Source organism: Drosophila virilis, chromosome 5 (genome assembly GCF_030788295.1).
Source record: "Drosophila virilis strain 15010-1051.87 chromosome 5, Dvir_AGI_RSII-ME, whole genome shotgun sequence".
NCBI classification, from domain to species: Eukaryota; Metazoa; Arthropoda; class Insecta; order Diptera; family Drosophilidae; genus Drosophila; species Drosophila virilis.
This window is the reverse complement of record NC_091547.1, coordinates 20,627,149-20,639,751: the sequence shown is the minus strand read 5'-3', so window position 1 is coordinate 20,639,751 and position 12,603 is coordinate 20,627,149. Positions and strand designations below refer to the sequence as shown.

At 44.2% G+C, this 12,603-nt stretch overlaps 9 protein-coding genes and 1 non-coding gene across 11 annotated transcripts; 6 read left to right on the top strand and 4 right to left on the bottom strand.

The window, feature by feature from the left end:
* Positions 1-109: 109 nt before the first annotated feature.
* LOC6625434 (trypsin beta) lies at positions 110-1,017 on the top strand. Its single transcript, XM_002049235.3, has one exon. It carries the CDS (start codon positions 134-136, stop codon positions 902-904), a length of 771 nt encoding a protein of 256 aa, XP_002049271.1. The 5' UTR covers positions 110-133; the 3' UTR covers positions 905-1,017.
* A 1,324-nt stretch (positions 1,018-2,341) lies between these two features.
* LOC6625435 (trypsin beta) lies at positions 2,342-3,171 on the top strand. Its single transcript, XM_002049236.4, has one exon. It carries the CDS (start codon positions 2,369-2,371, stop codon positions 3,137-3,139), a length of 771 nt encoding a protein of 256 aa, XP_002049272.1. The 5' UTR covers positions 2,342-2,368; the 3' UTR covers positions 3,140-3,171.
* Positions 3,172-4,933: 1,762 nt separating this feature from the next.
* Positions 4,934-5,765, top strand: LOC6625436 (trypsin beta). Its single transcript, XM_002049237.4, has one exon. It carries the CDS (start codon positions 4,957-4,959, stop codon positions 5,725-5,727), a length of 771 nt encoding a protein of 256 aa, XP_002049273.1. The 5' UTR covers positions 4,934-4,956; the 3' UTR covers positions 5,728-5,765.
* On the bottom strand, positions 5,752-6,182 carry LOC6626729 (coiled-coil domain-containing protein 103). The gene is made up of 2 exons (XM_032437123.2): positions 5,959-6,182; positions 5,752-5,897 (listed from the first exon to the last, which is right to left on the bottom strand). The coding sequence occupies exons 1-2, from the start codon at positions 6,105-6,107 to the stop codon at positions 5,789-5,791; spliced, it is 258 nt and encodes an 85-aa protein (XP_032293014.1). The 5' UTR covers positions 6,108-6,182; the 3' UTR covers positions 5,752-5,788.
* Positions 6,183-6,235: 53 nt separating this feature from the next.
* On the top strand, positions 6,236-7,196 carry iotaTry (iotaTrypsin). Its single transcript, XM_002049239.4, has one exon. The coding sequence runs from the start codon at positions 6,355-6,357 to the stop codon at positions 7,132-7,134; it is 780 nt and encodes a 259-aa protein (XP_002049275.1). The 5' UTR covers positions 6,236-6,354; the 3' UTR covers positions 7,135-7,196.
* Positions 7,197-7,386: 190 nt separating this feature from the next.
* TRNASTOP-UCA (transfer RNA opal suppressor (anticodon UCA)) lies at positions 7,387-7,473 on the bottom strand. The gene has a single exon. It is a non-coding gene; the product is annotated as a tRNA-Sec (tRNA).
* Positions 7,474-7,556: 83 nt separating this feature from the next.
* LOC6626732 (death-associated protein 1 homolog) lies at positions 7,557-8,677 on the bottom strand. The gene is made up of 4 exons (XM_002049240.4): positions 8,542-8,677; positions 8,414-8,478; positions 8,021-8,109; positions 7,557-7,953 (listed from the first exon to the last, which is right to left on the bottom strand). The coding sequence occupies exons 2-4, from the start codon at positions 8,457-8,459 to the stop codon at positions 7,798-7,800; spliced, it is 291 nt and encodes a 96-aa protein (XP_002049276.1). The 5' UTR covers positions 8,460-8,478; positions 8,542-8,677; the 3' UTR covers positions 7,557-7,797.
* A 21-nt stretch (positions 8,678-8,698) lies between these two features.
* On the top strand, positions 8,699-10,261 carry Urod (uroporphyrinogen decarboxylase). Its single transcript, XM_015174229.3, has 3 exons — positions 8,699-8,855; positions 9,042-9,785; positions 9,844-10,261. Exons 1-3 carry the CDS (start codon positions 8,841-8,843, stop codon positions 10,153-10,155), a joined length of 1,071 nt encoding a protein of 356 aa, XP_015029715.1. The 5' UTR covers positions 8,699-8,840; the 3' UTR covers positions 10,156-10,261.
* Positions 10,262-10,491: 230 nt separating this feature from the next.
* LOC6626734 (transmembrane protein 234 homolog) lies at positions 10,492-11,143 on the bottom strand. 2 transcript variants are annotated; one of them, XM_002049242.4, is made up of 3 exons: positions 11,020-11,143; positions 10,654-10,959; positions 10,492-10,599 (listed from the first exon to the last, which is right to left on the bottom strand). In XM_002049242.4, the coding sequence occupies exons 1-3, from the start codon at positions 11,033-11,035 to the stop codon at positions 10,499-10,501; spliced, it is 423 nt and encodes a 140-aa protein (XP_002049278.2). In that variant the 5' UTR covers positions 11,036-11,143; the 3' UTR covers positions 10,492-10,498. The 2 variants fall into 2 exon arrangements, with proteins under 2 accessions (XP_002049278.2, XP_032293013.1); XM_032437122.2 differs by having other exon boundaries at positions 11,047-11,071.
* Positions 11,066-11,987, top strand: RpL31 (ribosomal protein L31). Its single transcript, XM_002049243.4, has 3 exons — positions 11,066-11,182; positions 11,438-11,681; positions 11,746-11,987. The coding sequence occupies exons 2-3, from the start codon at positions 11,458-11,460 to the stop codon at positions 11,894-11,896; spliced, it is 375 nt and encodes a 124-aa protein (XP_002049279.1). The 5' UTR covers positions 11,066-11,182; positions 11,438-11,457; the 3' UTR covers positions 11,897-11,987.
* The last annotated feature ends 616 nt before the right edge of the window (positions 11,988-12,603 follow it).

The window sequence follows — 12,603 nt, the reverse complement described above, 5'->3', positions numbered from 1 at the left end:
CATCAGAGTCTTTTTTCTTCTTTTTTTTTCTGATAAAGTAATTTGAAAGCTCTTGATTAGCTGGAGATAGTAGACGGTTGGAGTACTATAAAAATCGTAGACATTTCCAAGAGGGTCACAGTGTTAGGTCAATATGTTCAAGTTCGGGATCTTGTTGTCGGTTGTTGCCTGCGCCTTTGGTGCTGCGATCCCTGAGGGTCTCCTGCCCCAGCTGGATGGACGCATCGTTGGCGGCACCGCCACCACCATCAGCAGCTTCCCCTGGCAAATCTCGCTGCAGCGTTATGGCGGCCACTCCTGCGGTGGTTCGGTCTACTCTGATATCATCATTGTGACTGCTGCTCACTGCCTGCAATCCGTATCCGCCTCCAGCTTGAAGGTGCGCGCCGGTTCCACCTACTGGTTCTCTGGTGGCATCCTAGTCCAGGTCGCCGCCTTCAGGAACCACGAAGAATACAACGCCAACACCATGGTCAACGATATTGCTGTCATCCGTCTGAGCTCTTCCATGACCTTAAGCTCGACCATCAAGGCTATCGATTTGGCTAGCTCTGCCCCCGCTAACGGCGCTTCTGCCTCCGTCTCTGGCTGGGGTACCCAGTCGTATGGCTCCATCTTTATTCCACCCACCCTGCAGTATGTGAACGTGAACATTGTCAGCCAGGCCGTGTGCGGTTCCTCCACTTACGACTATGGTAGCAAGATCAAGAGAAGCATGATCTGCGCAGCCGCCAGCGGCAAGGATGCCTGCCAGGGTGACTCTGGTGGCCCACTGGTATCCGGTGGTGTGCTCGTTGGTATCGTCTCCTGGGGCTATGGCTGTGCTTTAAGCAAGTACCCAGGTGTGTACTCCGATGTTGCTGTCCTCCGCAACTGGGTGGTAATCAACGCCGGCTCTATCTAAACTTCTTTTCAAAATCTACTGAAGTTTTTTCTTGCTGCGGAGGAACTTTTTTACGTGAAAAGATGATCAAGACATTAGAAAAATAAATAATTTCAAAAATTTCAAAAGTTAAATATTCCTAAGAGATATGAGATTTAATATTATGCTTAAAAAATCATGTTGCAAAATGAAATCAGTAAGAGGGGTCCATCGACTGGGATACCCTGAGCCCTCTCCTTCCAACACTGAATGCAGGTCTCGTTTGCTTTGGCAGTAGTACACATTACAAAAAAAAAAAAAAAAAAAAAAAGTCCTCAAAAAGACTCGAACCTGTTACAGACCACACATAATATAACCCTACATTTTCTTAATGACATCTGTATTTCTTAACTGATCTTGATTAAATTTTCAACATTATTGTACTATAGAATATTCGTGTATTCTCAAAAAGATAATTGCAATAAAATTGTAACTTTAATTTGTGGGCATTACAAATGGGTACTTGACTTATAGCTATGTGGTGATAGCGGGATAGCTATAAAATGAAAGACACTTGATATATATTTAGTATTCTATAAGCTACATATCAGGTTTGAACTTCTAAGATATTTGCTCAGTAACACGATATTTCCGATTACCGGCAACAAATTCGTACAACACGGGTACAGGCGAACCTAAGTTCCAATTTTCAAGTCTCTAGCTCATATGCGTTCTGAGATATGACGTTAAAAAACGACATAGTTCCGCGCGACAAAGTGCGCGGAGTGACATATCTCCGCACAGAATTTTGTCATTTTATTGCGGCATAGTTCCGGCATTTACCGGGAAATATCTCCGGAATCATGCCGTTATGCCGAGCTGGTCCTGACTTTTAGGCTGTCTGCGAGTCTTCTTTTGGTTCGTAAACAGATACCTTAAGGGTAATTTAGACCTCCAAGTGGGCTGAAAAGGACGTCAATTTTGCAGGCAAAAATTAAGTTATAATATGTGCGGCTTTGATGTTTAAACATCGGACTACAAAATGAGAGGCCATCGATTCAAATGCAAGAGTAGTTTATTTACTTCATTATTCAACAGCAATAATTATAATGAACAAATCATATTATTGATATTATTAAAATACTCAATTGAAATTATTAATATGTAGGGTCATGTCTTATAGGCAAGATTTCAAATTAGAGCAAACTAATAAATCCTATTTCTGTTTCGGCTAATTAAAATCCAGAAATTTATAATAGTCATTATACCAACAATAAGTATCTAAATGAAAATTATTATAAAAATCCACTCCTTTCGCTATCAGCTGACGTTGAAGCTTCTGTGGGTTTTTCCTCTTTTTAACAGGGGCGAGCACTGTTTCTTCGTTTTTGTGGCAGCTATCTGATAAAACGGATTGAAAACTTTTGATTAGCTGGAGATAGTAGACAGCTCGGAGCACTATAAAAGTCGAAGGCATTGCCAAGTGGGGCACATTGTTGAGTCAATATGTTCAAGTTCGTGATCTTGTTGTCGGTTGTTGCCTGCGCCTTTGGTGCCGCTCTTCCTGAGGGTCTCCTGCCCCAGCTGGATGGACGCATCGTTGGCGGCAGCGCCACCACCATCAGCAGCTTCCCCTGGCAAATCTCGCTGCAGCGTAGTGGCAGCCACTCCTGCGGTGGTTCTGTCTACTCTGCCAACATCATTGTGACTGCTGCTCACTGCCTGCAATCTGTGTCTGCCTCCAGCTTGAAGGTGCGCGCCGGTTCCACCTACTGGAACTCTGGTGGCACCCTGGTCCAGGTCGCCGCCTTCAGGAACCACGAAGGATACAACGCCAACACCATGGTCAACGATATTGCTGTCATCCGTCTGAGCTCTTCTCTGGCCTTAAGCTCGACCATCAAGGCTATCGGTCTGGCTAGCTCTGCTCCCGCTAACGGCGCTTCTGCCTCCGTCTCTGGCTGGGGTACCCAGTCGTATGGCTCCAGCTCTATTCCGACAACACTGCAGTACGTGAACGTGAACATTGTCAGCCAGTCCGTGTGCGCTTCCTCCACTTACGGCTATGGTAGCGAGATCAAGAGCTCCATGATCTGCGCCGCCGCCAGCGGCAAGGATGCCTGCCAAGGTGACTCTGGTGGCCCACTGGTGTCCGGTGGTGTGCTCGTTGGTGTCGTCTCCTGGGGTTATGGCTGCGCCTACGCCAACTATCCTGGTGTCTACGCCAATGTGGCTGATCTCCGCTCCTGGGTGGTCAACAACGCCGGTTCCGTCTAAACATACATTGAAATAAAAACTTCTTTACCAAATCTACTGATGTATTTTCTTATTGCGATGGAACGTTTTAATATGAAAAGGGTATGAAGAGATTAGAAAAATAAATAATTTAGTTTAGTCAGGTCGTGAGGGGGCAGAATAAAGTGAAATATTCCTAATAACTACATAATACACAAGAAAACCTAAGTTATGTCTAAAATCCAGTTTATGCTTAAAAAATCATGTTGCAAAATAAAAAAAAAAAGAAAGAGATTCTAGTCTAGAGTTCCCGACTAGGGGATACCCTTAAACCCTTTTCTACCAACACCAAATGCAGGTCGCGGTATGTGCTCGTGTGCCTTGGCAGTAGTAAAAATTAATGTTAAAAAAAAAGATGAAAATAGTTCCCTCAATAATACTCGAACCTGCTACAGACCACACGTAACCCTACATTTTCTTGAATAACATCTGTATTTCTTAACCGATATTGATTAAATTTTCAACAGTAGATCTCATTGTACTATCGTATATTCGTGTATTCTCAAAAAGATAATTGCAATAAAATTGTGACTTAAATTTGTGGTCATTACAAATGGGTACTTGATTTATAGCTATGTGGTTATAGCGGGATGACAATAGCTATAAAATGAATGATGCTTTACTATGACCTATTCTCGAAGCTAAATGTCAAGTTTGAGCTCTAAAAACCTAAGATATTGGCTCAAAAAAACACGATTTGGGCGATTACTTGGAAACTGGGCAAGTTTTCACTAGGCACTAGGGGGACCTACGTTCCAAGTTTCAAGACTCTAGCTTTAATAGGGACATACGGGCGGACAGTCGGCCAGACAGACGAACATACATTTGCACAAATACTTTAGACGCCTTTTTCCAATTTTTAATGGGTTGAGGGTATGAAAAAACTATAAGCTCGTTCTGCATTTGCTATCGAACAATATGTCTCTTAAATTTGATGTTACTTAGCCGTTATACTTCTAAGATCGGCACAATTACAAATAAGGACGCGCGGAGATATGTCGTAAAAAACGGCATATTTCCCTTTTAAATCGGTGGATTGATGTCGCCTTAAAACGAAGTAATCTCGCCAACTTCGGAAGTATGTCTTTTTAATGTGACGTAGCTCCGCTATTCAAAGAACGACATAATTCCGCGCGGAATGACATATGACATATCACGGGAATTATGGCGTTTTGATGCGGCATAGCTCCGCCCTTCTCCCAGAAATATCTCCGAAATCATGTCGTTCTATCGAGCATATTCTGACTAACCGGACGGCAACCAAAGTACCGTACCTATGAACTTTCTGCGTGTCTTTGGGTAAAAGGTGATCAATTTTGCAAATGAAATCATAACATATGCGGTCGCCGATTCAAAGGCAGGAGTAGTTTATTTACTTCATTATTCAACAGCAATAATTATAATGAACAAATCATATTATTGATATTATTAAAATACTCAATTGAAATTATTAATATGTAGGGTCATGTCTTATAGGCAAGATTTCAAATTAGAGCAAACTAATAAATCCTATTTCTGTTTCGGCTAATTAAAAGGCAGATATTTATAATAGTCATTATACCAACAATAAGTATCTAAATGAAAATTATTATAAAAATCCACTCCTTTCGCTATCAGCTGACGTTGAAGCTTCTGTGGGTTTTTCCTCTTTTTAACAGGGGCGAGCACTGTTTCTTCGTTTTTGTGGCAGCTATCTGATAAAACGGATTGAAAGCTTTTGATTAGCTGGAGATAGTAGACGGCTCGGAGCACTATAAAAGTCGAAGGCATTGCCAAGTGGGGCACATTGTTGAGTCAATATGTTCAAGTTCGTGATCTTGTTGTCGGTTGTTGCCTGCGCCTTTGGTGCCGCTCTTCCTGAGGGTCTCCTGCCCCAGCTGGATGGACGCATCGTTGGCGGCAGCGCCACCACCATCAGCAGCTTCCCCTGGCAAATCTCGCTGCAGCGTAGTGGCAGCCACTCCTGCGGTGGTTCGGTCTACTCTGCCAACATCATTGTGACTGCTGCTCACTGCCTGCAATCCGTATCCGCCTCCAGCTTGAAGGTGCGCGCCGGTTCCACCTACTGGAACTCTGGTGGCACCCTGGTCCAGGTCGCCGCCTTCAGGAACCACGAAGGATACAACGCCAACACCATGGTCAACGATATTGCTGTCATCCGTCTGAGCTCTTCTCTGGCCTTAAGCTCGACCATCAAGGCTATCGGTCTGGCTAGCTCTGCTCCCGCTAACGGCGCTTCCGCCTCCGTCTCTGGCTGGGGTACCCAGTCGTATGGCTCCAGCTCGATTCCAACAACCCTGCAGTACGTGAACGTGAACATTGTCAGCCAGTCCGTGTGCGCTTCCTCCACTTACGGCTATGGTAGCGAGATCAAGAGCTCCATGATCTGCGCCGCCGCCAGCGGCAAGGATGCCTGCCAAGGTGACTCTGGTGGCCCACTGGTGTCCGGTGGTGTGCTCGTTGGTGTCGTCTCCTGGGGTTATGGCTGCGCCTATGCCAACTATCCCGGTGTCTATGCGAATGTGGCTGATCTCCGCTCCTGGGTGGTCAACAACGCCGGCTCCGTTTAAAGAACTTTTGCAATAAAACAATGGTTTAAAGATTATAAGTTTACGCTTTATTGATTACAGTTCAGGGCGACTGTTCACGCGCCGCCGAGTTCCACAGTCGACTCTTGGTCTTGGCATTGGCCTTGTCCTGCTTGCTGACGGGGCGCAGATGAGCGGCATCCACAATGTCCCTGCAAGTGATATATGTTGGTGGAACACTTAAATCGGGCCGACAATTTACTATCTACTCACTTGAACTCCTCGTAGCTTTCAGTGCTAGTTACTGCCCGCAATTTGGCATCGTTGCGCAGCTTGTGGAGTTCATCCTGGCGCAGCTGGTCCAAGCAAATGTCGCGCAGACGCAGCAGTTCCTCGGTTGTAATGGCAAACGGATCGGACATCCTACTTTTTACAGCAGCTGAAATTTAAAAATATTTATTACACACAATGCGATAGCGACTAGTCGCTAGAAATGAATTTGTTTGTCAATGGTTGCCTGGGTAACCCACTCGAAGCGCTGGCTTCGATAAGCCATTAGCAGGCGATTAACGTTTACGGCACTTGGGCAACCGATAAGCTAGCGGGCAACATGCTCGCTCGACCAAGGTACGTTCAGTTTCCACTTGGCTTGCGTGCGTGTTCCAAGACATGGCTAATACCAGCTCCATTCCCAATCTTGCGTTGCTCGTGCTTTGCTGCGCTGGCGGCCTGGCAAAGCCGGCCAATCAGGACTATGGTCGCATTGTGGGCGGCAACGATTTGGTCATACACAATGCACCCTGGCAGGTGTCCATACAAGTGAGCGCGCGTCATGTGTGCGGCGGCGCTATCTACAGCAAGGAGATCATCATCACAGCGGGTCATTGTGTGCAGGGTACATCCGTGACGTTGCTGCAGGTGCGCGTGGGCGCCAATCAGCACAATTCCGGCGGAAATCTGTTACCTGTGGCAGCCTACCAGATCCACGAACAATACGATGGAAAGCTGCTGCACTACGACATTGCGTTGCTGCGCCTGGCCTCGCAGCTCACATTCAGTCTGTCCGTCAAGGCCATTGCGCTGACCAGCACGAGTCCACCAGCGGGCAGCAGTGTCTCCGTCAGCGGCTGGGGCCATACGGAAGAGAGTGGCGACGCTGGCTTTGCCCAAAGCCTGCAGTTGGTGCAGCTGCAGATTATTGAGCGTGGCGACTGCGCCTCTGCCAAGTACGGCTATGGTTGGGATTTTGTCGGCACGGAAATGATATGCGCCGCTGCTGCCGGCAAGGATGCCTGCGCCGGCGATTCCGGAGGTCCCATGGTCTCCGATCGTTTGCTGGCGGGCATCGTGGCCTGGGGCTACGGCTGTGCGCAGCCCAATTACCCGGGCGTTTATGTAGATGTCGCCATACTGCGATCCTGGATAATTAAAACAGCAAATGCCATATAAAAAAGTTTAATTATAATTTACACCAAAGTTGTTATACAATAAAAGAATAATCGCATTAATGAGAGTAACTGTAAAAACAATTCACACACACACACACACAATGAGAGTGCGCTGCGAGCAATTCGCCGCAGATGCCTTTGTTTAAGCAAATTGCTTACTCTTTTGGCATATTTTAAGACATTTTTGTGTCTCTCTTCTTCCGTGTATTACCTCTATATTCGCCGCAAAAAACCAACTGACATCAAATAGAATCGCCCCCCAGGTGGAATCGAACCACTTCGACGTTAATCGACTGCGGATTTGAAGTCCGCACCCCGGACCACCGAAGCTCAGTGGGGCATCATTCGTTCACAAAAAGCTGTATTTGTAAGCAGTGTTGGCTAAAAAAGCACTTGGGAATTTCAACCAGAAAAATTCATCTCTTATCTTTAACCACTTTCAAATATTTTATCTACAAAAAACCATAATATATTTCATTTAATTTACGATCTTCGCGCAAAAATTCATTTGGAATGATTAATGTTAAGCAAAATTATTCAAACAATATTAGTGTAGCAAAATACAAGGCATATTTAAAATAATCTCCCTTTAAACAGCAATCGAATACAATTAGTCAGTGCAATAGGTTTACTATCGTATGACATAAACAAATAAGTTGATTATTCATTTGCGTGGCTGCTGTATGTGTGACTGGACCTTCTGTTGCACAGCCACCGGGGGCTTGTGAGAGTGAGCCACCTGCGCACCAGCTGGCGTAAAATCTGTGTTTCCCTTAACGGGTGCACCGCTCACTGAAGCCGAGTTCACATTGATTGGTTTCTGTAGAAGAAAACCGTTATTTAAACAACATACATATATATAAATGATCGAATGAACTTATATTTACCGTTAGACCTGTGCAATCCTCAGCATCCTTTGCCGGGCGCTCTGACACAGGTGCCTTATGCTGCACAATGCGCATTCCACCGGCCTTCACTGTAAATAAAAATTATGACGTCAGCTTGTTTTCAATGATTTTTGGTAAGCGGCTGCACAACGCAATAGTTTGTCTTGCATGTATGTGTGTGTATGTGGATACTTTATCGGCAAACGTTTTGTGGATTAAAGATAGGACAGAGATATTGCAGCCAATATAATATGATTGGGCTAGTAATATGCCGCCAACGTAGCATTCAATCTATTTATGTAGTCAATAATGCTTACTAAAACATTTCACAATTGATTTAAAAACCCTCGAATACCCAGAGAAGAAAAAAACAGAAACGGTTAGTGCACTTACATGCAGGTGGATGTCCAGCTACCAAATTTGGTTGTTCATCAGCCATGTTTACGATCAATATTAATCTAAAAATGATTGAAGATTGATTGCTAAAATAACGTGGTTTAACGAAAAAGACCAAAATTTACCAATAACCTCTAATAAGGAAAATAAGTGATTGCCAGTTTCTACGTTCTAGTTTGTGACACGAATGCAATTTAGTTAGTGATGTGCAAATCACGGCGGCACATGCCGACACACATACGATCCGGCAACTCTACAAACGTAAACAAAACAAACGTGCTGCTGGCACAACAACATATCGATACAACATTTATCGAATGCAAATGCTCGCCGAATTCATAAAATAATTTATCAAAATTTGCTGTGTTGAATAAGAATAGAGCTGTTCTCGTAAAATTATTATAATAAAGTTATTTATTTAAAAATGAAAGACAACAGGGTAGGTACCAGCTACTATTTGGCTGCCATTATTTAGTTACATCACCAACAAAAGCAGTTTGACCTCAATTAAACAATGAAGACTCTTGGACTTCGATTATCATATTTTGTGCTGCTGCTGGTGCTGCCCGTTGCGCGAATGACAATTAAAAATAATAATAACAACAACACGCTGAAACACTTACAGCCCTTCCCGCCCCTTAAGAATGACAATTTGCTACGTGCCGCACGTGGAGAAGTTGTGGACAGGGTGCCCGTCTGGGTGATGCGTCAAGCTGGACGCTATTTACCCGAGTTCCAGGAGCTGCGCAAGCAGCACGATTTTTTTACTGTTTGTCGCACGCCGGAGCTGGCCTGCGAGGTAACCATGCAACCATTACGACGTTTTGATCTGGACGCTTCCATAATATTCTCCGACATATTGGTTATACCCCAAGCACTTGGCTTGACGGTGGAGATGCACGCCGGCGTGGGTCCCGTCCTGCCGCAGCCCATATGCACACCCGAGGACTTGAAGCGTTTGACACCAGACGGCGCTCTGTCGCGGTTAACGTACGTGGGCGATGCTATAACCATGATGCGCCACAAATTGGATGGCCGCGTGCCCTTGATTGGGTTCACCGGCGCACCCTGGACACTCATGGGTTACATGATTGAAGGTGGCGGTAGTAAGACCATGTCCAAGGCGAAAGCCTGGCTGACCAACTATCCGGAGGACACAAAACTGTTTTTAAATCTACTTACGGATGTTATTGTGGATTATCTGGAGATGCAGGTAACAGCAGGCGCCCAAATGCTGCAGGTCTTTGAGTCATCTGCCGAGCACCTAAGCAAGGAGGAGTTTCTGCTTTGGTCGGCACCCTATCTGCGTCGCATACGCGACGATCTTGTAGATCGCCTCACCAAGAAAGTAATACCAGCGGTGCCCCTTGTGAGTAGCTATCCAAAATAACATATTTACTTAGCTAACTTATTAAATATCTTGATAGATTATATTTGCTAAGGGCGCCGGACATTCACTTAAGGAGCAAAGCGAGCTGGGCTACGATGTAATTGGGCTAGACTGGACTGTGGATCCGGTGGAGGCGCGTGCAGTGGTCGGTCCAAATATAACACTGCAGGGCAATCTCGATCCGCAAAGCATGTACTGTGAACCGAATGAATTGCGCTCACTCGCCACTGAAATGGTGCACAAATTTGGCAAATCACGCTACATTGCAAATTTGGGACATGGCATAACGCCTCAGACGCCCATCACAAGCATGGAAGTGCTCGTTGAGGCGGTACATAATGCGTTATAGATTGCAATTATAATTGATTGAGTTTTTTCAATGTTGTATTTACATAATAATAAAAACAATTTGGCCTTGGGTTAGGGTAATAAAAGTTAAAGGGAAAACGAAAAAATGCAAGAATTTTTAAATTCCCGGCACTCAGATTGTCGATAAATTAACTGCAGTAATGTACGATCGATAACTAAAGTGAAATTGATAAATTGCAAGCATACCACTAATGATTCATAGCATTTGAGCACAGATCTGTAATGCAACCTAAAATAGTGTATTCCTGTAAACATAATTTAAATTATAATTTATTTAATATGTGACACAATGCATAAAGAAATGAAATAAGAATAGTAAATATTTATTGGAAATCTATACTTTGGCTCTGCTGTTCTTGTAGCAACTTGTCATAAATCATGAGTATGCTTCCGCAACATATAAGCAACGTTCCAATGATTATCTCTGCACCGAATAAAGCAAATTAAAGAATATATTAACATGTGACAGCTCACTCACTTTTGCCAGGCAGTTGTTCGCCAAGCAGATAGCCCGTTATAGCTGTAAAGGCGAAGCTTAACGAATTTGCCACGGGCACAGCAACAGTTATATTGGCGGTGCGCAGTGTCCACACATACAGCACACTACCACACTGATTGAGCCCAAATGGTATCCAGTAATGCAGGCGGGAGCCAATCATCCGCAGCTCGGCAAGAAAATTTCGATACCTGGAGCCTGTGTCCTTAACAGACTCAATGCCTTGACTTCCTAGGCGTATAAATGGATTCGTAACGCCCCACAGCAGGCCAACGGTCAGTAGTTGCACTGCAAGTAATTGGAAATTATTGTTATTTAACTCACATAAACAATGTAAACATTTTTTACATGCAATTGCAAGCATTGTTTATTTACATGCCAACATCAGCTGCAGGGCCGGCTGTCATATGCAGGGTTGTATGCGACTATTTACCAACACTAATTGTTCTCTGACTTTGACAGCACTAGGCATCTGTCAAATTCTTTTACGTCAAGCTTTCATTTCCTATAGGTGGGTTTTTGCATATTACCCAAAATATAATCAGAAAACATCGCAATTTATGCCAAAATAAATGCAATGAAATGTATGAAATTGTATACGGCACATTAAATGCTTAACTTAACCACCAAAATGTTATGGCAGTCGCAGTGCTATGTGTGTTTAAATGGCGTCTAAAAATTGCTCTTGTGTTTTGATTGGGCTGTATGCCGTAGTATTATTTGATAACTTAAATCTAATCGAATGGTTTTTCCGTTTATTCAATAGGATATTGAATAGCAATAGCAATGGCAAAGACCAAGGGCGAGAAACGCAATAAGTCGGCGATCAACGAAGTTGTCACCCGCGAGTGCACAATTCATTTGGCCAAGCGTGTGCACAACATCGGCTTCAAGAAGCGTGCGCCGCGCGCCATCAAGGAGATCCGCAAGTTTGCCGAGCGCGAGATGGGCACCAATGATGTTCGCATCGATACCCGCCTCAACAAGCACATCTGGTCCAAGGGTATCAGGTGAGTAGCACGCGTATATTTATATCGTTTATGCCCAATCTAATATCGTTTGTTTACGCTACAGATCAACGCCCTTCCGCGTTCGTGTCCGTCTAGCGCGTCGCCGCAATGACGATGAGGATTCTCCCAACAAACTGTACACACTGGTCACGTACGTGCCTGTGCCAACATTCAAGAACTTGCAAACGGAGAACGTTGAGTCCAGCGACGATTAAACTAATGAGAAACACAAATACCTAAAGAGTTTACGCCGCTAACAAAAAAAAAACGTTAATAAAAAGTAATTTTTATTTAGAAATAATTAAACCTTTGAATAATCTGTGAAATCGTCTTTTGAGAAATCATGTAAGTCGACGCCACCAACTGGATGCCAATGCCAATGGCAATTGCCAACGATTCGTGTTGAGCTGCTTGTAACTTATAAACCTGCAGAAATTAATTGCATTAGATTTGGTTTTTGGATTTGTACAGTAGGAGCCTTTGGCATGTTAAGGATTTGCTAAAGTTGAAAGTTAAATGTGTTCTACTTGTCGACAGGGTACGTAAGGATTAGTTGGGAGTACGTTTGGGCCAGATGATCAAATAGCAACAAGCTTACATTAAATAATCTGAAATTAAATCAATTAAAATGCTTGAAACATTCATCTGACTACTTTGCTGTACAGCACTGTCAAAGGCAGCCGCACCAGAACCAATCTCGAATTCAGATTAAGACGCAGGGTATAGCAAATGAAGAAGAACAACTCCTGCCAATGCCTCAGTGGAGGCATGGCGCATTCTATGTGAGATGGCCCGCAATGCTCTTGCGTGGTCCCTACAAGCCGCTTACACACGTACATGAGAAACGCAACCGAACTGAATACAATATTGGGCCGGATAATCACGATACCATAGGAATGGTAGCCGTAGACGTAGAACACCA